At 53.2% G+C, this 21,645-nt stretch overlaps 9 protein-coding genes across 9 annotated transcripts; 4 read left to right on the top strand and 5 right to left on the bottom strand.

Moving 5' to 3' along the window:
- Window positions 1–309: 309 nt before the first annotated feature.
- Window positions 310–3,998, top strand: PpBr36_06859 (uncharacterized protein; the record flags this gene model as incomplete). The annotated part of the gene is made up of 4 exons (XM_029894001.1): window positions 310–669; window positions 810–1,004; window positions 2,497–2,849; window positions 2,954–3,998. 4 exons carry the CDS (start codon window positions 310–312, stop codon window positions 3,996–3,998), a joined length of 1,953 nt encoding a protein of 650 aa, XP_029748311.1.
- Window positions 2,535–4,979, bottom strand: PpBr36_06857 (uncharacterized protein; the record flags this gene model as incomplete). Its single annotated transcript, XM_029893999.1, has 3 exons — window positions 2,535–2,834; window positions 2,967–3,866; window positions 4,521–4,979. The coding sequence occupies 3 exons, from the start codon at window positions 4,977–4,979 to the stop codon at window positions 2,535–2,537; spliced, it is 1,659 nt and encodes a 552-aa protein (XP_029748307.1).
- Window positions 4,488–4,937, top strand: PpBr36_06858 (uncharacterized protein; the record flags this gene model as incomplete). The annotated part of the gene is made up of 1 exon (XM_029894000.1): window positions 4,488–4,937. The coding sequence occupies one exon, from the start codon at window positions 4,488–4,490 to the stop codon at window positions 4,935–4,937; it is 450 nt and encodes a 149-aa protein (XP_029748312.1).
- A 1,678-nt stretch (window positions 4,980–6,657) lies between the features above and the next one.
- Window positions 6,658–6,984, top strand: PpBr36_06856 (uncharacterized protein; the record flags this gene model as incomplete). Its single annotated transcript, XM_029893998.1, has 1 exon — window positions 6,658–6,984. One exon carries the CDS (start codon window positions 6,658–6,660, stop codon window positions 6,982–6,984), a length of 327 nt encoding a protein of 108 aa, XP_029748308.1.
- On the bottom strand, window positions 6,673–8,161 carry PpBr36_06855 (uncharacterized protein; the record flags this gene model as incomplete). The annotated part of the gene is made up of 2 exons (XM_029893997.1): window positions 6,673–6,947; window positions 7,909–8,161. The coding sequence occupies 2 exons, from the start codon at window positions 8,159–8,161 to the stop codon at window positions 6,673–6,675; spliced, it is 528 nt and encodes a 175-aa protein (XP_029748309.1).
- Window positions 8,162–9,301: 1,140 nt separating this feature from the next.
- PpBr36_06854 (uncharacterized protein) lies at window positions 9,302–10,543 on the bottom strand (the record flags this gene model as incomplete). Its single annotated transcript, XM_029893996.1, has 6 exons — window positions 9,302–9,343; window positions 9,402–9,500; window positions 9,577–9,704; window positions 9,818–9,901; window positions 9,965–10,351; window positions 10,432–10,543. The coding sequence occupies 6 exons, from the start codon at window positions 10,541–10,543 to the stop codon at window positions 9,302–9,304; spliced, it is 852 nt and encodes a 283-aa protein (XP_029748310.1).
- Window positions 10,544–13,549: 3,006 nt separating this feature from the next.
- On the top strand, window positions 13,550–14,640 carry PpBr36_06853 (uncharacterized protein; the record flags this gene model as incomplete). The annotated part of the gene is made up of 2 exons (XM_029893995.1): window positions 13,550–13,658; window positions 13,736–14,640. The coding sequence occupies 2 exons, from the start codon at window positions 13,550–13,552 to the stop codon at window positions 14,638–14,640; spliced, it is 1,014 nt and encodes a 337-aa protein (XP_029748303.1).
- Window positions 14,641–15,284: 644 nt separating this feature from the next.
- PpBr36_06852 (uncharacterized protein) lies at window positions 15,285–16,189 on the bottom strand (the record flags this gene model as incomplete). The annotated part of the gene is made up of 2 exons (XM_029893994.1): window positions 15,285–15,901; window positions 16,042–16,189. The coding sequence occupies 2 exons, from the start codon at window positions 16,187–16,189 to the stop codon at window positions 15,285–15,287; spliced, it is 765 nt and encodes a 254-aa protein (XP_029748304.1).
- Window positions 16,190–16,833: 644 nt separating this feature from the next.
- Window positions 16,834–21,120, bottom strand: PpBr36_06851 (uncharacterized protein; the record flags this gene model as incomplete). The annotated part of the gene is made up of 5 exons (XM_029893993.1): window positions 16,834–18,369; window positions 18,808–20,335; window positions 20,414–20,705; window positions 20,767–20,825; window positions 20,882–21,120. The coding sequence occupies 5 exons, from the start codon at window positions 21,118–21,120 to the stop codon at window positions 16,834–16,836; spliced, it is 3,654 nt and encodes a 1,217-aa protein (XP_029748305.1).
- Between the last annotated feature and the right edge of the window lie 525 nt (window positions 21,121–21,645).

The following is a 21,645-nucleotide window of genomic DNA, read 5'->3' as shown; positions in this document are numbered from 1 at the left end:
ATTGTGGAGCTTTGGGCTTCAGGGATGAGCACTGAGACTACCCGTGGGGGGGTTTTGGAATGCCTTACTCCCGATGCAAATGACGTTGGTCTGATGCAATCGATAGGACAATTCCAACCAAAGACCAACCTAGGATACTCTATTCTGAACCAAGCCACGAGAACATCATGTTGAGCCTAGCCACAATCGGCGTCGCATCAGGCCTCGTCCTGTTGTATATTATCGGCAGCCACCTGCGCACACGCCGAAAACCCTTCCCGCCGGGGCCGCCGGGGAGCCCAATCGCTGGAAATCTTTTTGCAGATCCCGATGACAAAGGCGTGCCTCAAATTCCAGCAACGGAGTCGGGAATACCGCAGCTCCTCCGGCGGGCTGCACGGACTGCGCCTGGATCCCTGGGCCAAGCTCATCGTGCTGAATAAGCACAAGCAAATCCGCGACCTCCTCGAGGCCCTCAGCACCATCTACGACGGCCGCGGGCCCGTCCCGACACTGGACAAGATACATGCCTGGACCAAACCCGGTGGGCGCTACGTGGGCAGCTTTGCCTCTTGGCAGTACAACGGAGAGCTCAAGCCCGGCGGGGCGGGCGGCTCGCCAGTACATGCTGCGGTCCGGGCAGGTCGAGAAGTTGCTGCCGATCCAGGGCGCTCAGGGCACGCAGATGGTGTGGAGAATTGCTGTCGCTGATGGCGGCGCCGCCGTTTGAGGTGTTCCCCTTTGTCGACTACATTCCCGACTTTATCAAAACCCTTGGCGGGTGTGGATCGCAAAGGAGAAGAAGTTTGGCGCCCACTGGTTCGTCCCAGCGCAAGATGAGCCGCGAGGGCGATGGCGTGCTGCTTCAGCTGGAGGGTGAGGCGTATCCCGAGGCGAGAATACTGTCCTTTGGTTCGACCATGATCAACGGTGGGGAGGACCGAAACGACGCCAAGCCTCTGCCCGTGTACGGGGTCGGGGCGGGCTTGAGGAACTGTCCGGGCCAAAAGATGGCTGAGTGTTTGGTCTTGTTGGGTGGTTGAAAAGCTTCTTTGGGCGTCTGAGATCACGTCGCCCGACGGGAAGATCGACACAAACATAGAAACGGGCTATGATGGCGCGTTTATGCTGGAGCCGAAGCCGGCCAGGCTAAACGTCAGCCTACGGAGCCAGGTTCGTGGGGATATCATGAAAAGGGAGTAAAAGCAGGCGGATGAGTGGTTGCCTCGGTTTGAATAAGAGCACCGGACTAATGCCAGTCGACGGCGGCGGAGAAGTAGCTTCGAGTGATGATTTGCATCATCACGACTTGACGAATGCGAGATGCGAGATGCGAAATGCGAGCTGTATGCAAATAAGCAAGACTTGGTTAGCGGGTAACAAAAGAAATAACGACAATCACATGCAGTCCTTTGCTTTGATTAATTGCACTAAATTTTGAAGGTGGAATCGGTCTTGGAAGGAATTATATGCGGGTAGATAATAGCTACCGAGGCAGGTAGCTATGTATATACTATGGTACTACAAGCAAGCAAAAGTCTTACCCACCACTGACTGGATCGTCTGTCTACTGATTCACCCTGCCACAAGTGGATACCGAAACCAATCATAAAGTGGAAAGTGTGTGTGCCAAGGAGCGGGACGGCGGGTCCTTCTAAATTCTACATGGAACCAGCCAGAGGGTTACAGCTTTACGATTCGCAGACAGGCTCGCATTCGCTTTTGCGACCGGTAGGGCGGCGCACATTGAGTGGGGCCAGAGTGGGCCATCCAGGGGCGGGGCACAACGACACAAGTAGCACCGCACAGACTAGCGTCAAATTCGCACTCGGAAGGAAATCGTCAAATCGATCATGCAGGGGGGGCCAAGCTCGCATTCGCATCTTGTTCTGTGGCACTCGCAGACTGATTACTATGTAATACCATCGTTATTTGCAAGTTACCGGAAGGACGAATAAGCATGTGGAGCAGCCGAGGTTGTCATTGTTTGCCGGCATTACTCGTACTGCCGCTAAACTATGTAATCGACGAGGTAAGAGATCTGGATACGTGGGACACAAACAAGGCAACGCACAACGACGTCAACATCATAATCGGTAAGCAGCATGTAGTCAGTCAGTCAGTCAGTCAGTCAGTCAGTCAATCAATCGGCCCAACTCTTAGACAGAATTCCGCCCCCATCAAATTGGCTGTCATCCCGACTTTCGCATTTCCCCTGTCCCTATGCGACGAACACATGTGGGCACTAGAACAGTCTGGTACGATACGATCCCTGCAGCAGTTCATGTCCCCACGCGTGGCAAAGCACCACCGTTGGCCAAGTCTGTCAAATTGCATAATGCTGAACGAAGCCTCGGCAGGTGGGACAGCCTTGACAGGGTTGCATTTGGTCCCCTGAATCTCTGTAGGGCTTTGGTCCGAGAGGGATGGATATAAAGTCATGGTTGACTTGGACCAGACTTTTCAATTCCCCCTTGACTCCATTCCCGACTCAACCACGACATTCGACCATTGCAGCGAGACAAAACACCCAGTGAACCTGTACAACATAATCATCAACACACTCTTCGATTCCCAATGGCTGCACCCCCCAAGATGATCATAGTCGGCGGCGGCCCCGTGGGTATGACCGCCGTCCACGCCCTCACCAGGGCCGGCATCGACTTTGTCCTCCTAGAGAGCCGACCCACGATCGTCATGGACGCCGGGTCCAACCTTGTCCTGTCCTTGACTGGCCTGCGAGCCCTGAGCCAGTTCGGCATCCTGCCCGCCCTGGAAAAGTGCAGCTCCCCACTCGCCAAGTTCAGCCGGATCGACCACCAGGGACGCGACATTGGCGACACCATGTTCTTTACCTACTTTCAACAAAAGTAAGCGGCTGCCAATACCTCAAGACGGGCGAACGTGTCTCTTCACTTGATGACATTTTCTAACGAGTTTTTTTTTTTTTTTTTCTTTTTTTCTCTGTCTTCAGCTTTGGTGGTTACCCCCGAGTCATCAGCCGTCACGACCTGATGAAGACCCTTTGGGATGCTCTCCCCGCCGACGCACAAGCCAAGGTTCACGCCAACAAGAAGGTCTCCAACATCCAATCGACAGACAACGGCGTCGTCGTCGAGTGCGCCGACGGAACGTCGTACGAGGGCTCCGTGGTGATCGGCGCCGACGGCACCTACAGCACCGTCCGCAAGCACATGAGCGGGCTGGTCCCCAAGGAGGCCCAGCAGACCCAGAGCGGCACCGAAGGCCCCTTCCTGACCAGCTACCGCTGCTTCTGGCTGCGCTTCCCAGTCCTCCCGGGTCTCCAGCCCGGCGACGCCAGCGAGACGCACGGCCCTGACGCCACGATCCAGGTGTTTGCCGGCGACGACTCGGCCGTGGCGGGCGTCTACGAGAAGCTGCCCGAGCCCACGCACAAGCCGCAGCGCTACAAGCCCGAGGACGAGGAGGCCTTTGTCGAAAGGTGGGGCCACCTGCCCCTGGTCGAGGGCGGCGCCATCACCCTGGCCGCCGCCTACAAGGCCAAGCTGCAGTCCGGACTCGTCAACCTCGAGGAGGGCGTGATCCAGAGCTGGAGCTGCGCGGGACGCGCCGTGCTGGTCGGCGACGCGGCGCACAAGTTCACGCCCTCGACCGGCGCCGGCTGCAACAACGGCATCATCGACGTCGTGGTCCTGGCCAACCAGCTCAACAAGCTCTATGCGGGCGGCGCGGCCCCGTCGCGCGACGCCCTCGACGCCGCCTTTGCCGAGTACCAGGCCGCGCGCCGAGAGGTCGTCACCTCGGCGTGCAAGCTGTCGGGCGGCGCCACGTCCATGGCGGCCTGGAGCAGCGGCCTCATGAAGTTCCTCGACCTCTACGTCTTCTCGAGCCAGATGGTGCAGAAGCTGTTTGTCAACATGAACAAGAACGCGGTGGCCAAGACGCCCATTTTTGACTATGTCGAGGGTGAAGAGAAGCTGGTGGGCGCAGTGCCGTGGGTGAATGCGATACCATCACCCAAGGCCCAAGCTGTATAGGTCTGGTGACATGCGAGATTGGCTTTTTTTTTTTTTTGTCTTCTTTTTGTTTCTTTTTTTTTTTTCTCCTTTTGTGATAGCATAGAGATATACCTGACACATAGATCTCCTTTGTAATTTTCCAATAATACATACGATGACTTTTTCTTTTTTAGTATACCTCTCACTTTGCACGTTGAATGTCGCGTTTGGCTGAGCTTTCCGATTCGCTAGACTGTACAATATTCCACTTGGGGAAAGCTCAAGCTCGCAGGTTACCTTCAAAGTTCAAACCCACAGAGGCAGGAAGTACCGTTGCAGTACGACTGAAGCCGCCAAGTGGGCTTGAGTTGCCCCTCACCTTTTGTCATAGAAGCTCACATCACACCAAGGCCTCAAAGAAAGAGTCCCAAAAACAAGACATGGCAAACATCATGATTTCATAATCGTATACTTCTGACCCGCGCAAAGAGCCACCAACCGACTAACCTTGAAGCCCAACCCAGCGGCATGCCAACCGAGCCGTTCAACCCTCTATCCTACCTCCTCGGCCCACCCGCCTACGGAGACTGGCTTCTGCTGAGCGCGACAGCAACCCGCGCCCTGCTCTGGGCCTTCCTGGTCGTGTCGTGGATCTTTGTCTCGGCGCGCGTCGCCGACGGACAGCTCCCCGCCAAGAGCCTCACCACCTTTGCCATCTGTCACGCATGGATCGGCTGCGCGACGTCGGACGTGCAGATCCTCTACATGCTGCTGGCGTCGCTCGGCGGCAACGAGATGGTGGTCGCTGCCATGGGTCGCGGTCGTGCCAGGGCGATGAACATGGTTTCGCTGGTCGGAACTTGGTGGATTGGCTTGTGCTTGTATCTCTGGCCGCGGGATTTTGGCGACGGAGAAAGCGCGGCTCCCGATGTCGCTGCTTCGACGTCGGCTTTGAGGGGCTGGATTGGGCTGGAGTGATGGCAGGAGGTCTGTGACGGTAAAGGTGGAAGTTGTTGTCATGGCTGTGTTGATGTGATGGCGCAAGCTGCTTTGTGTTCTATGGCTTGAGCTTTCAGGAAAAGAGACTCGAGACCTCAAAATTCCTCCATTTTCCTTGTAGTGGCTGTGCACGACACTGAAGAAACTTTGTACGGACGACCCAGGGTTTGAAAGCTTTAACGATGCCCGGCAGGGTAGAAAAGAGATTGGGACTATAAGATCATAATTTTTCTGTACTATGTCGGCCTTTCGTGGCGACCCATCTGCCGTCATCAAGCCTTGAATCGATACGCTGAAGATGAGCCGCGACGAGTTTTGAGGTGGGCATCGTACTCCAAAATTTCAAGTCACTCTTGTCCGTTACGTCCTTGTATTTTTTTGGTATTTGCCTCACCTGCAATGCCACCGCGATCATCATTCTGGACCCCAACTTTGTCCTCCGTGTCCACTCAACCGACATCAGGAAGACGTCGTGCCGGAGCGACAGTCTGCAGATCTCACCGTCAGGTTCTGCCATGCTTCATTTCTTCTATTTCAACTGGCTTGCCCCCGGCTTACTCCTGGCTTTCCCACAGATTTTCAGGTCATGTCCCCGCGGGACCGATGGCTGAGGGAGCCCTCCACCTTAAAAGCTGATGTTGGGCTTCCGGCAATGTTTCTAGAATGCCAAGATAACCTTGGTCGGTATTCGCCGGCACAGGGGAAGGCATGATTCATCAGATAAGCTTATGTCAGGTATCGAGCAGAGTTCAGACATGGGGTCGGGAAAACCGGGCCATGCTCCGTCAGACGCTCTGGGGTAATCCCTGCCGAGGCGTTGTACAAAATGTTTGTAAACGTTGTTTTTTTTTTTTTTTTTTTTTTTTCTTGGTAAATTTTGAATCATACTGCTGTGGGTTGCACTACACTTGCACTTGGTCGCTCGTTGTCTGCACGACTGAAATATCCAGACAACAGGAAGAATGCAAAGCTCGTCAACAAAGCAGAGGTGCCACGGAGGCTGCCCTTACCGCTCGCAAATAAGAAGGGCAAAACAAGACATTTCAAGCATAAATTTCCCAGTGGTTAATGAATCGCCAGCGAAGCTTGGGAAGAGGAAGCCAGCATTATTATCTGAAGTTCATCGCCCGACTCTCGTCTCAGGGAAGGAAGAAATGCCATGTTCATCTCTACTTCGCCATATCGCCGGAGGACCAAATATTTCTTTAAATAGACTCTTCACAATAGCTAGATGCATAATCTAACTTGAAACTTGGGATTCATCGCCATCGTTTGCTTGGTTACATGTCGTAGATCACCTTAGCGACCCGGATCGGATCTTCCATGTGACTCGCGCCATCGCTGTTTACAGGATTTTCTGCTCCAAAGGCCATCAGAAAGTCGCTTGAGTGTGAAGAATGTCCAAGGGTGGAGGGGGAAACAAAATAAAGAATGAAATAGTCTTTTCTGATTGACACCGGGAATAGTGCCAGTCCCCAAAGCAATGCTGTACTTGGGATTATATAAACCCCATGAGTCCTCCCCTTCTTTCCCCCGCAAGAGAAGGACGACAACAACACCTCTCATTTACAAACCAAAAGTTAACATTCTTTTCATCGAGCCACTTTTCTTTTCGAAAAAGAAGCTGGGCGCCATCACGCGGGACGTATTCGATTGAAGCACCACATTCTTTTTCAACCCAAACCAATCCTTAAGCAAAATGCAGCTCACCCGCCTAACCGCCCTCGTCCTCCTCTCGGTGCCAGCCGCCCTGGCCAGCGGACAGGACGGACCAGCCGCCCCCATCCAGGTCCGCCATGTGGGCGGCGCCACCAACCTCGCTTCTCTGGCGGCCCGCAGCGACGGCGATCTGGTCGAGCGGTCGCCCAGATCCAGGTTCGGGGCACCCAGAGTGTCGGGGCCCAGAACCTCGGCGCCCTCGGGCGCCACACGTGGAGACGTTGCCAAAGCCGCACTCCAACCACCAAAACCGTGCAACTTGTTTTGCCGCTTGTTCGGGGGATCAGAAGAGGAGAATTCCTCTTGAAGAGGGATGCGGGAGCAAAGCCGACCGCGTGCTGGTGGTTTTGTACGAGAGACTTGGATGGGAGCGAAAACTGTGGAGGTAATGCCGACTTTGGTCGGGGGGGTTTTTTTTTTCAATTTATCTTGGTTCCTGACAAGTGGCCAAGCCAAAGGAGGAATCGGCTTTGCGACAAAGTCACGGTCCTGGCCAGTCTTGTTCCTGTACAAGCTGCGTTGGGAAAGAATCTGCATCCAGTGTCTCGGCCCTCGATGTCACCAGCAAATTGTAATGGCGAGTCCATCTTGACTGGGACTTTGCAGAAAAGTCGTTCCCAATTGGGAATGAGGCTCGGGGTGGATTTGGACGCGATATTTGGTAAAATAATTACAATATAATCTTCCATAAGACTTCCAAAGTTGCCGAAATTGCTCGCCCTGTATTGAGTATATAAGAATACCCGCCTGCCTTACGAAACCTAGATCGGCCATCTTTGTGTGTCCCAAGCTTGGCAAACGCCGAATGTTGGATGGGTAAATTGACGGATTCGTAAACAAGTCACTAGACAGATCAGTATGTAGGTCGGTACGTAGGTCGGTTTATCAATAAATAAATAGACTGAGCATCAATCTCTTCAAAGCATCTCACGTACAAAAGGAAATATACAGGTCAAGACCTGCATTGCGGTGATTAGTCGAATCTGTGTCTCTAATACAGGCGAAAGGAAGGAAACTGCATGAGGTGAGTCCATTCCTAGCAGAGTATCATTCTCAAGTGGGAAGAAATAAAAGAGCACCATGACACAAGTTCATTTTCAAATCCACTGCAATATCAAATTCCATTGCGAAGCGCATGTCCTCAGGACATGGTCAATTTTAGCTCTGCGGAGAGTGAGAAAAACCAGGACAGACACAGTCTGGACAGAGAAGACAAGCGCAAACAGATCACAGACCTCCTTGTCTGTTCTGACACCATTGGTAAGAGCAACGACGTAGTCTGCATCATGACCCATGGATGAATTGACAGTGCAAGTGTCAATCAGGTCGTGACAAGACTCAGACTGGGGAATCTTGGCGAGCTCAGCAATGAGATTGTTGTGAATGCGCAAAAAGGAAGACAAGGAGGCGCTGCTGTCGGGATTCTGAGAGGCGGTAGCCATGCCGTTGATAGCGGCCAGCTGAGCCTCGACGGTTGATGTCATCCTCGTCCATGAGAATCTTACCAGGGACCTGCTTCCCTTCTTGATCCTTCGCAATGACGTCGACCATGTTGCGATTGGCTAGGACGGAGGGGAACTTGGGACGCAAAAAAACGGTCGAGGCGCATGCTGATGTTCCGCATTCCTCTCGTTTTTTTTTTTTTGGCCAATATGGCCTGCATAGGAGTGTCGGCTATGAAGACCACATTGCCGGCTTGGCTCAGCCATTGAGGCACTTGGATTCGCTCAGCGTACTTAGTCTAGCTGTTTATCAAAAGCCCTCCAGGAAGAAACCTTGTAGTTTTCTACATGCTCAAGAGTGGAAGCGTGAACACGACCGCTCCAGCGTGTGTCGTCTTCGTTCCTCCTTTTTCCCAGCTTGCCCCGACCGGATTTCGGCAAAGGGTTTGCTTGGCGTGACAATGCAGTGCAAAAACTGCTTCAAGACAGCGTTCCTCTGCTCTTGAGACAGCTCACCAGACTCTAGGCCCTTGTGCACAGTGAGAAAATGGAGGCCATGTAGCTGTAAGTGGCAGCAAAATCCTCAGTGCTCCGATGGCAAAGCCTGAAGTTGTCCACTCTGATTCTCGAGATAATAGAGGCGATTTCGTCTTGCGAATGTAGGTTGTCAGGATGCTACTTGCCGCTGTACTTGCACTTCACCTGGATCTTGCAGCTGCCACCTTATCTAAGGACGCTTTTGTTCGGGCTAAGCAAATCGCTACGCTGGAGCTCCACGAACCGTGGCCATCAAGTGAAGTGCAATAACCATCGTCCTCGAACGGGCTCTTGAGCTGTCCGAGGGTAAGATAAATAAAAAAACGAAGCATCGCGCAGGCAAGGGGCGCTGTACAGGGCCAATATGACAACAGAGGATAAAAAGAACAAGCTCGCGCGAGATGGTTCAAGCAGGAAGAAGAGGATCAGGGAGATGTCGGAGGCTGACCGAATGGCATACCGTGAGAAGGAAAAGCCGCCCGGGTGGCTGCATACAGGACCAAGAAAAAGGCAGAGAATTGTGTATTGACAGTTTCCATTTTTTGTAGTATCGATATGCATGTATATACCTCCAGCTGCGGTTTCAATTTACATGCAGGCACCGCCATCGATACCGATAACCTTGCCCATGAGGTCCCGGACCATTTACATGCAAGCACCACCGTCAATGCCCATAACCTTGCCGGTCTTGAGGTCTGTTAGCTATACATTCAGATCTTGGGCGTCCTTTGAGATCAGTACTTACGATCCAGCCTCCGTCGTTGCTAGCCAGGAAGCAAACGACTCTGGCGATGTCAATGGGTAGGCCCACCCTCTTTAGCGGCGACCAGGCTTGTGCAGCAAACTGCAAAGAGAAGGACGAAGTTAGCATTGCTCCGGGCCAAGGACCTTGGGGATCGCGCAGATGCGGAGGGATATACCTCGTCGACCTCCTCGTCGGTGAGGTTCTCGCCGTTGGGGATGTATTCTCTGCAGACAGCGTGGTACATGTCGGTCTTGATACCACCCGGGGCAACAACGTTGACGGTGATCTTCTTGTCGGCCATGTCTGCGGGAAGAAAAAAGTCAGTGGCTGTAGGTGGTTGTGGCAAGGGGCATCACGTGACATGCGACAGGACATGACAGGGGTGAGGGCTCTCTCTGTGGAAGATCAAGGCTCACCGATAGCCATGCAGCGAGCAAAGGTCTCAATGGCGCCCTTGGATCCGGAGTAGACGGCGTGTTTCGGGACGCCCTTTGCTTGTCCTGGATCAGGTGACAGTCAGCAACATACTTTTGGCATACAGACTGGCTGTTCTGGCGACTTACCGGTGATGGAGCCCATCAGGATCAGACGGCCGCCGACCTCAAGGTGCTTGTAGGCCTCGCGGGCGACAAAGAACTGGCCACGGGTGTTGATGTTGAAGACGCGGTCAAACTCCTCGGGGGTGACATCCTTGACGTGACCGAAGGAGACGACACCGCTGTTGGAGCAAACAATGTCAAGCTTGCCAAAGATCTTGACGGCCTCCTCGAACATCTTGACAATCTCCTCGACGACACCGACGTTGGCCTTGATGCAGGCGGCGTCGGAGCCGTTCTTCTTGATGGCGGCGACGACCTCCTCGGCGGACTCGGTGCTGTTGGCGTAGTTGACAATGACCTTGCAGCCACGACGGCCGAGCTCCATGGCCATCTCCCTGCCGATACCACGGCCTGTCGGGGCGAGGGGAATACGTTAGTCGCATGACCATATGGGCAATATGGAAGGGGGCTGCAAGGTGAGGAACACGCACCAGCACCGGTCACAAGGGCAACCTTGCCCTCGAGAGAGGCTGACTGAGGACCCAGGGGGCCTGGGATCTCGTCATACTTGCTCTGGCCGCGCGACTGGGTAACGGCAGGCATCTTGATTCAGATATGCAAAGAAGAAATCCGGCGAAAGGCTGCGAGGCTAATCGATCGTCCGGTGGCTTGAACTTGGGGGATATCGGGCGGTTTAACGGGCGTCAAAAGAGACTATAGCGGCGAAAGAATGATGGATGAATGAGAATGGATGTAATTCGTTTCAATTTTTTATTTCTGGCTTTCTAGCTGGAGAAAAGCAGACGTTTTATATACCAGTCCCTTTCCCTCTTTTTCCCGCAAAGTAGCGCGTAGAGGTTCAGTGCCCATTTGGATTACTCCCCCGTCGGGCGTCCGGTTTGCAGGCGGCCCTTGCTTTTGCACTTACACCGCAGCCGCCACACGAAAAACGTTGATTACCTACCTACACACAGATAAAGGCGCTGGATCGGTATTCGCGGCTCCGAGCGGTGAGAAAAAAAAAAAAAAAAGCTGCCGAAGGGCGACCACAAATTACGACCATGATAAGCTCGGATCGGTCGAAAAGTAATTTTCGCACCGACTCCTGTCGAATAGTCGCGGTAGTGTGCAACAGAAAGACCCTTAAAGTGGTTCTTGACAGGTACGTGCGCGCGCGCTTGACGTTTAGGAGACGATGACCTAAGACGGTTTCTACAGCACTAAGGAAAAGAGACAGGAACGGTCGTGCGGCGGTGTGCTGACGCCTGTCGGTAGTCCGAAACTTGGCGCGACTTGTTTGTTCGAGGCCGCAACGGATCCCTTGCACTTGCGTCTCGTGCTGAACATTAGCTGACAGTCGTTGAAGCGGTGAAGCATATTTGCTCTGTTCTTTTTTAGCTGATGCTACTTTTTTTTGATGTGTTCGTGCATGTGCTATTTCTTTTTCAATAATCGATGATATGAGATGATTGGATTCTGCTATCGTTTTTGAGAAACCCCTAGGTTGAGTACGAGGGGTTCTGTTTTTTTTTTTTTTTTTTTCTTCGTTCATCGCCTCGTATTTTGGTTGAGGCAGCTAGCTGTTGAGGATGGACCCCGCCTACCCCGCTTTGCCACTTGCCAGAGCTGAGCTGAGACACGTGATACAGTCGTTCGACAGTTCTCCAAGCACCGTCACCCAGCGAGACTGGACTAGCTCAACAACCACTGCCCATTTTCACGACACGAGCTCTTTGAAAATCATGTCGTTCAAGCAATCCATCCTCGATGTCTTGTCTCTGCGGCAGTTGCCCGACTCGAGATTATCGCGTCTCGACCACGAATAATCTCCGACCGCGACCTGTCCGCCGTCGGCGACGCAATCATGGCTGGCAACCAACCTACGCAACAGCGAGTCTGCTGGTAGACGTCGATCGGAGGCATAGGCAACGATTGCGCGCAATCTATCTCATTCATCCCTTGTCGTCTCTCCATTGGTTTCATTCTCCTGGCGGCGCCTACTTTGTTGTTGTGAGAGCTGCGATTCGTCCAATCTTTCTCGACCACTGAATCGACCTCTGGATTCTTGTGCTGCAAATTTTCACCTACACTGCTCATTGCATCCAAGGTCGCCAGACAATGCATTAACCGTGGAATTGTTGTGTGCGTCCACCGTTCGAGTGCAGTTCGAAATTCTGCCTGCCTGCGCAGTTGAGGCCGTGTGAGAGATTTCGTCTCTGGCTTTCTTCGTCTGTTTCCGTATCGCCAATATTTTCTTTTTTGCCTCTTGTTTTTCACACCGCACAGGCTTTTATCCCTCGCCAACCTTTGGGGTTCACATCTAAACATAGCAAGTGTTTGTTTCATTTGCTCCCTGTCGCCGCCCAAATTCTAGTTGAGACACGTCCAACTCCACTGTGCCTTAATTTTTGCGGCCTATAATTCAGGAGGAAAACGGCCAAAGAACAGATGACTATAACCCCTTTCCAGAAGCTCCAAGTTTCAGCTTTCCGCTAATGTCTCGAGATTGGAAGACACGATGAGAAAAGGCAAAAATGGAGGCTCTTGGTAGCCGCTGGGGTGCTCCATGGAAAAAGCAACTTCATCCATCAAATTACATACGTACGGTGCGCATGGAGGGTCCCCCGGCAAGAAACAATTGATGATCGGCGAGACTGATCCTCAACACATCTCCGCACTTCGCACTGCCACCTTGCAACGATGCAACTCTGATAATGTGAACCGTCCAGCATTTGGCCTGGTGGTTGCCGAATACCCCGGAAGCCTATCGCACAGCTGGAAAAATCTGGGTCTGCGGCTGATATGTTTCTCTTGTCATGTCTCGTTCCAAGCCCTGACGGCTGAGGCACAGTCGTCCACCCAGGTATCGCCAAGCATCTATCATTGATTGATGTAAACAAGTGCACGAAACCCAGCCGGGTCGACTACCGAAACAGGCAATGGTAGAGAGCCCTTAGGCATGTTTTGTTCTTGGATATTCCAAGGGACGTGGTCCAACATAACGTGTGCAAGAATTAACGCTAAGTTTTACCTTGTATTCTGAGGAACCCCAGGCTCCATATTCAGCGTTTCTCAGCAACAGAGGTCCCACTAATATGTGAGCAAGCTTAAGTTCCGGGAAACAACACCGTGGTTCCCACATCGATGTAATCACCAGTGAATGCGATTCGCTGACAAGGTTCAGTCTGGAGCATCGCGCTAAACCTGTTCTGGGGTGTAAGCTGTCGCAACTATGCCGGCGTCTGTTAAACAATCGGTCATCTGGATAACCCGGCGTTTCCTTGGATGGGTGTTCGGGTCGGCTTGTGTAAGGTATGGTCCTGTCTTGGTAGCCATTGTACGCTGTATCGTCTGGTGTTTGCCTCGCCGGGAAACGTTTCAAGGCCTTCTATATAAGCCTAACTGCTCCCACCCTCCATCACGACTTGTCTTGCTCAATCCATCCACAACCTCATCTCTCAGCCCGGTAGATACCCTCTCTTTTCCAAGTCCCTTTAGTTCTAGCCCCGGAGGCAATTCTCTTCAACTTCACAGGTGAAGCATTATCTTTTTATTTTATTTTTCTCTATTTAAAAAAAACATTTACTTTCCTTCACACTTCTTTTCACAATGAAGACCCAGTCTGCTATCATTCTTGCGCTCAGCGCAACCGTCTCGGCCCACGGTGTGGTGATCAAGACGACCGGTGCCAACGGCGTTGAGATGCCCGGCCTTACAAGTAAGTCCTTGCCTCTCGTCTACGCAGCCATGCTAAAGTGTATCCGAGATTATATACTGACAGTCGGTCGATCATAGTTGCCGATGGAACTCCTCGTGACTGCACCAGCAACGGCTGCGGCTCGCAGGCCGACACCGCCATCATTCGCGACAGGGAGATCCGACAGGGCGGATCACCTCTCGGGCGGACTCAGGGTGGCGGTCCCGTCGACGCCGCTGTCATGATCAGGAACTTCATGGGTCAGGGCTCAGCACCTGCCGGCAACGCCACCGGTGTCGGTGAGGAGGACAACATCCCAGCAAACGTCGGAGGTGGTGGTGCCAAGGCTGCCGGAGCCAAGGCTGCTGGAGGCAGGGGTGCTGCGAGGTTTTCTGCCGCCAACCGAGGCAGGTTTGTCGCCGTCGAGGAGGATGAGGAGGCCGAGGACGTCGCGCCCGTCTCGAGCAGCAACTTCGTTGTCCGTCAGCTTGGCAACTTCTTCAAGGGTCTGAGTGGTCTCCAGGGCGGCGGTGGCACCAAGGTTCTGGCCGGCCCTGAGACCAGCGTCAAGGCCAGCGAGGGTGAGGGTAGCAGCTCCGGCCTGCCGACCGTCGGCACCGACGGCATCATCAAGATGACATTCCGCCAGATCAACCAGGATGGCGCAGGTCCCATGACCGCCGATGTTGATGCCACCTCGGGTGGTACCAAGGCCGATGCTTTCCAGAGGGCCGAGGTCGTCAAGGACGTCCCGGGCATTGGATTCCAGGGTCTGAGCCTGGCCACCGCCACCGAGTTCCCGCTCGAGGTCAAGATGCCCGCCGGTATGACTTGCGAGGCTACTGTTGCCGGTGTCAACAACGTCTGTATCGTCCGCGTCCGCAACGGTGCTGCTGCCGGCCCCTTCGGTGGCAGCTGTGCCTTCACCCAGAGCCCTGCCGCCCGCAAGCGTGCCATCGCCTACAGGCTGCGCAAGCGCATGTCCCTAAACAACCGCGCCTAAGTGGCTTGACGACATTTAGTGCTCGCACACTGTCGTCTGCATCTAACATTGACGCCTAAGCGGTCATCGGAGCTAACATAGCACACACTGATTTTTTTTTTTTTTTTTCTTTTTTCTTTTCCTTCCCTTGGGGCATTTGTAGAAATGAGGTTGTAGGATTTTGGATTTTGGGCCTCTCACGGTGTATTACATTCATTGATCGCCCGTCTATGGGCAGTGTTTCCTGTTTGTCATTCCTTTTTTTTTTTCTTTTTCTCTTCTTGTCGCATCCCTTGCCTTTGACAGGCTGGGCTCTGTTGATCTTTCTTTTTGTATTTTACATTCCACGATACCAGGGCACTTAAAAAAAGAACACGGCTTTCTGCCAATCAAAGCTGATCATTTAAACTTTTGTTTTTGGTGACTTTGCCCCTGTTTCCTTACGTCTTGGAAACATAGTGCTTCATCCCTGCTGGGGGAAAAAATAAAAGAGTCCGAGACACGGATCGCTCGGCATGACCCACAATCCGCGATCTATAATCGACCATTATTATGATCTCTGCGTCCCGTCGCCCCCCCGCCTGCCAAACACAGTGCAGTAAATTCCCGAGACGGCGCAGCCCGGTTTTATTCCTGGCCATCCCATCTTCCTGACCTGCGACTTGCTACTCCTTTTTCCTGCCCAGCATGATCAGAAACGGAAAGTCCATCGCCCTCGCCGGGTTTTCGGCCTCGGCCTCAACCTCCTTGCGAAGAACAAACGCCTCCTCGACGCCAACGTCGACCAGCCCGGCCTCGCGCATCGCCTCGACGACCTCGGCCCTGCGGATGCCGTGCCTCTCGACCCCTTCGCGCTTGGCGACGGGGTGGAACGCGATGGCCTCGTCGCCGTAGTCCTCGTAGTCGGTCAGCGCGACCCGGCCGCCCGGCTTGAGGCACGCGGCCAGCGTGGCGAACATGTCCGGCATGGACGGGATGTGGTGCAGCGTCAGGTGCGACACGATCAGGTCGAAGCGGCGCGGCCGAGGAGATGCCGACGAGCCCGTGACGCGCGAGTCGAGCTCGGCGGCGGCCTTTTGCAGCGCCGCGTCGTCCGGGTCCCGCAGCAGCACGTTGACGCTCGTCAGGTTGGCGGTGCCGCGGTCCGGTAGCGCGGCTAGCTTGGCGTCGAAGCCTGATAGCATGCCCGAAGCCGTGTCCACGCCGATCAGGGTTCGGACCTGCGGCGCCAGCAGAAATGATAGCAGGCCTGTCCCGCAGTCGATCTCGAGGACGTCGAGGTCTGTTTTTTTTTTTNNTTTTTGCAGCGGTGGTCAGTCATGTCAGGCGAGGGGTTGAGGGTTTTTCTTTCAGTGCACGCGTGTCTTGCGGGCTCACGTGATGGGAACAGGTTGAACGTTGCTGGGGCTCGTCTCCGCTCACCTTTGGCTGTGCCGTCTGCAAAGGCGGGGATGTGGCGCCTGATTGCGTCGAGGGCTTTCTGTGTCGACTCGACATGCTTGACGTTGTTGTCCCACTCGGCCGCCTCGGCGTTGAAGCGGGCGTTGTTGACGTCGAGGGAGGATGGCATGACGTTGGAAGGTGATGTTGATTTAGAGTACAATGGGATGGATATAGAGCCGCGGGATCTGATTGAAACAGGACAGGTTGAGGCGATGATACAATGGATCGGATCAAATTGGACGCACGCGTACCCCAGAATATCCGAATGCGGCTTGGTTCGGTTGGCTTCGTTGTTTAACTTGGCCAGCACCGCGCGGGGTAAAACGGGCACGCAGGCCCGAGATGTGGGGACGGGCAGCGGGCAATGTAACGCATCTCCTGGCGCTCCTATGTAAAATCTCCTTTCATCCGCAACATCAAAAGGAATCATGGCCGACACGACTGCCACCTTCCCCCTACTTTGTCGATCTTGCCCCGAATTGCAACGCATTATCTGGATTTATACATGCTTTTGATTCACATAATACGGACGCTTTAGCGAGCCTTCCTCCTGTCTCTTTAGTAAACCTGGATTAAAACCTTAACGCGTGTAAGTCAGGGACTAATGGGTTTCCTTATCCAACCCCAGGCCTAACGTCGTTATACCTGCCAGCGGTGAAACTGCGCCGGGGTAGAGTGGGAATTTTGAGGAGAGGTTTGGAGGCCTGAGCCTCAACATAGCCACTACCGAGACCACCTGGATGTCTTGAAACTTTTCCTCATCTGCATAGTTTATCCGTATTTCTCTTCTGCTCGCCACTTTGGACCTTCCCTCATGATATACCACAGAAGCGGCATGAACACAGCATTCAAACCGCCAAAGATGGTAAGCGTCCACCCGATACCCACCGCATTTATCATAGGCACCGTTGCGGCCGTTACACCAGCCCCGAGTGTACACCTCAGCAAGTTGTTGGACGCCGTCACGGTGCCGGCCCTCGTGGGGTTTACGTCGAGCAGCAGTGCGGCAATGCAGTTGAGGCTGGCTGCAGCGCAGAACCCTACAAAGAAAAGCAAGACCAGTGGGCCGGCTACGTGAACTTGACCTTGCAGCATCCAACCAAAGGCAACAATGCACGCAGTGGTGAGAACAATGGTGGGTACGGCGACCTCTAGCCGGGCACGCTCGATCGGGAACCCGGTCAGGTCCGTCTCGCGATTCTTTTCCACCACGATACCTAGGCGTGCGGCATGACGCTCAAAGTTGGCGTCAATCATGCGTCCACGGCTGAACGCGGCCACGAGCGCCCCCACCCCAAACGGGACATAGCAGCAGGAGATTTGGAGCGCATCGAAGTTGTAAATTTGACCGAACTGGGACGGGATGAGGGCCAGGATTGAGTAGAAGGAGCAGGCTAGTATGGAGCTGTACAGCAGAGCCCAGCCACTCTCTCGCCGCACAAGAAGTTTGACAGGGCCCATGGGATTAGGAAACCGCACGTCGAGCTTGAGAGGCTCGGGATGCGATTGATGCTTGCCACGGCGCTCATACCAGATGTTGGTGCAGCATTTGTTCCACTTTGGTGGCGGGACGGAGCCGTTGCCGACGACTTTGCGACAAGTCTCTGGGAAAAAAGCGGCCATGGGCACGAGCACAGCGGCGCCCAGGGCGGCTAGGAGCCAGAAGATGGAGTGCCAGCCGGAAAAGCGAGCCATCAGTCCGCCCATCACGGGCCCAAAAGCCGTGGCGAACATGGGCGCGGCTGCTTGAAAGGAAACGTAACTGCCTCGCTCGGCAGGGGTTGAAATGTCAGCGACGACGGCATTGGACAAGGCTCGAACGCCCGAGCTGCCGGCGCTTTGCAGACAGCGCAGACCCAAAAGTGCCGCATAGTCGCTTTGTATGGCGAGGCCCACGTTGGCTGCCACGAAGAAGACCATGCAAACCAAGTAGACCGGCCGCCTGCCCCCCGTATCTGACAGCTGAGCCGTAAAGGTTGGGGCGATTCCTTCCAGTATGATGTATGTCGAGATGGATATGTTGACCAGCGCGTCCGAGACGTCAAGGTCGTGCGCAATCGGCCCCAGGGCTGGGAGGTAGATGTTGCTGGAAAGAGGCGAAAACATGGATGCGAAGGACCCCGCAAACACAATAGCATTTTTGCCCCTGGCGGACCAGATTGACCACACATCGTCGTTTACCTCGACGTTGGTGGTTGTAAGTGCATTCGATATTTGCTGTGAAGCCTGGTCCGCGGTGGGTTTGGTGGCCTCGTTGGATTCATCGGAATTGTTGTTGTCAGTCTTGTTGTTATCCATCGTAGTTATCTGGGTTGTAATAGTATGTAGCACTGATTATACGCTCGTAGTTAAAATATGCGAGCGCCAAGATGTCATCCACTTACCGAAGCACGTAAGGGCGCAGTCTTTTTTTTTTTTTTTTTCCCTTTTTTTTTTTTCCCTTTTTTTTTTTTCCCTCCCCCCTTCCCATATGAGCTTGAACTTAGGCTTTGTGCTGATTCCTTGTAACTGGATTTCCTTTCAATTTCCCCTCTTTGTATCTCGATCTCAGCAAATGACGCGTTGACATTGATACGGACCGAGTCACGCTGTGTCGGCCTCATATGAGACGAAAATACAACCCAAGTGGCAAATAACCTCAATCGAAAGCTCAGAGCTCAACCAAACCAAATTAGACTAGATTTTTAAAGTTCCTATTAGCAATCGCAAAATATGGTTCTCCGTCCCAAAATGCGATTCGAGCACCCCTAACTTTTCCAACAACTCTCCATGCCATTCCCGTAACATCATGAGGGTGGCCGCGATGACGCCCGTCTCACCCAGGAGAGACAAGACAAGCTTTTTGCCCACACGGACATTCCCTTCTGACGAAAAATTCCCACGGCTGATACTTTTGAAGATTCCTTCTGCTTTGTCTCGTGCCTCGGGGAACCTCTGGTACATGTGCACCAGCATGTAAGAAAATTTAGCCTCGTCAAAGTCACTCAGGGAGCCCTTTTGCCGTCCATACTCTTCAGACGCCAGGTTCATGTAATCATCACGGACTTGGAAAAAACGGCCAAAGAGTTGTGTGAACTCGGACAAAAGGCGAGCGCCGGTGGCAAGCTCCTCTCCCGTCCGACCTTGCTGCTGTGGCGCTGCCGCCTGCATCAACTCCAGCAGCATCTGTAGCATGGCACCCGTCTTTTGGTCCACCATCTCGAGGTACTGCTGCTCCGTGGGGCAGTACCGGTTGTGGGACCAGTATAGGTCCCACCCCTGGCCGATGAACAGTCGATTCAGCTGCCGTATAAACACTTCCATCATCACATGCCGGCCCTCACACTCGGCTAAATAGTGCAAACTTTCGACTGCCTGCACGTAAAGGTGGGTGGCGCTGTTGATTGCTTGCCCGATGCCGTACACAACGTGCACGGCTGGAGACCCTCGTCTAATGTCGGAACCGTCCTGGATATCGTCCAGGATGAGCGATGAATGGTGAAGGCAGTCTATGACCTTTTTGATGACCAGAAGACAGGGTTGAGGGACAACAAGCCAGAGATTGAAGCTGTCTATCAGCTGCACGCGCAAGTTCTTGGAAGGCAGTCGACCAATGTACTTTGCCGGTTCCGTGACTGGTACTTGCTGGTCCGCGTGTTGATCAGGTGGAGTAAGGTGAGGTGTAAAACAATCCGATCTGGGAGTTACGCTCGTGTTTCCGGTGCCAGATTGAAGTGATGCAGTAGTCGGTTTGGAGCTCTGGCCAAACTCGGAACCATCATTCTCGTCGCTGTTGAACGAGCCAAAATCTGTCGACAAGGATTTCCCCAAAGCTGCCAGCTCGTAAACTTCGGGGACACCTGTGGCAGGAATCTCTGGGACGTGTCGCCAGTCGTTGTGGCGGTAGCACTGGCTGGCCCAATAATCATTTCCTGCCAGTGCCGTATGCAAATTCTCCAAGAACTTGATCACCTCCGGTCGAAGATCCGGCCACTGGCTGTAAAGGCGTGCTTTGCTGTCCACCCATGCTCTTTCCTCCTCATGAATCATGTCCCGGACCTTGGAAATGGCATCATCCTCGTCGCGCTGCTCATTCCTCATCAAAAACCAGACCATGTTAAACACCTTTCCGGCATCTTGGTGCCGCGCCTGCTCGCGCTCCCGGCGCCAGCTCCAATAGTCATTTGTCAAAAGCATGCAGCGCTCCACATGCCGTATTTGTTCTGCCATCAGGGCGTACTCTTCATCCGTGATGATGATCCCGAGGGAAAATTCCAACATGGCATAATAGGCCCTGATTCCATTGTATAAGCGTCAGTCTCCACTCAGAACCAGGGGGAGAACTCGGTGTGTTTTGTTCTTTTATACCCACCCCATTCCTCCATTGTTCGCACGTGCTAGGAGGTACTCATCAGCTTGATGTATCTCGTCCGTGTTGTATGTTTCCATGATGCCCAACCATTTTTTCCTATACGCCTCGACCATTCGCAGGGCACCTTCTCTGTCTATCTCCATACACTCCAAAATGGCTCTACAGATCAGTTGTTTCATTTTCATCAAACGTGAACTGCTGCTCAGGACTCTCTCATCCTCGATGTTCATTGCGTCGGCCATGTCCAGATGTTCTTCATGTGCCGTTGCAATGGGCATTTCCTCGCAAGCATCTATTTTCGAGTATGTCAGATACTAACCGTGAGTGATCATGCCGGCTTTTTCATCACCTACCGTCGTGGAAGCAGCCAGCATCGAGTAAGAACGTAAGAAGTCCCAGTCTTTTCGGATCGCTATATGGTGCCCCCGTTAGCTAAAGAATTAGAGACGGGCAGGAGACCAACATCACCTTTCGGGCCAGATGAAGCTTGCCCAGTTACCAACGATGCTTGGAGCTCCATTGGACTTGAGCTCTTGGCCATCTTTCATAATCCGTCGCCAGTAGTTTGCCAGACAAAAGCTCCCGGCGTCGGCGAGATGGTTATGACGGTGGATCCGCACGGGGAGGGTGGTGAGAGCACCAGAGTTTACCACAGATTCACGCTTGACGGAGACTGAGTAAGGGTAAAGTTCGTTGGCACCCAGCATCTTGGCAAGGCTGCGAGCATATCGTAAAAAAAATGTGCTTAGGGTTGGAACAAGACGATCTAGAGGGCGAGAAAGATTTTGTGTAATGGTGAACCAGAGCAAGGTTTAGTTTTTGTACCCCTCCGTCTACTCAGGCAAAAACACTTCCATGTCATCATCGTAGTGTGAATATATCATAGTTTGAACAAACTCCGCACAAGCTGTTTATACTTTTACTTCCGTGCGTCAAACTACCGTGCCCATCAGAATATTGGATTTAGGCTCTCAATTGATCAGTTGATCAATCAATTCCACGAGGGGTTTCACCTAATTCACGGCCCAATGAGATTAATGGAATTAGAACAGATAAAGTTGGGCCCGAGTTTGCGAGACCATCCTTTTTTTTTTTAGATTCTGCTTTAATGTACTGGCAAAGCAAGATTTTTCTCATGCCAAAATGGGATAAACGAATCACCTCAATGCTGCCCTCGCCCAACGTTCTAACAAGCTTATATTAGCGCATAAAAGCCTCATGCTTGTTTTTTG

Source organism: Pyricularia pennisetigena, chromosome 1, assembly GCF_004337985.1.
Source record: "Pyricularia pennisetigena strain Br36 chromosome 1, whole genome shotgun sequence".
NCBI classification, from domain to species: domain Eukaryota; kingdom Fungi; phylum Ascomycota; class Sordariomycetes; order Magnaporthales; family Pyriculariaceae; genus Pyricularia; species Pyricularia pennisetigena.
Note: the sequence above shows the minus strand (reverse complement) of the source record. Positions and strands in the feature narration are given on the sequence as shown.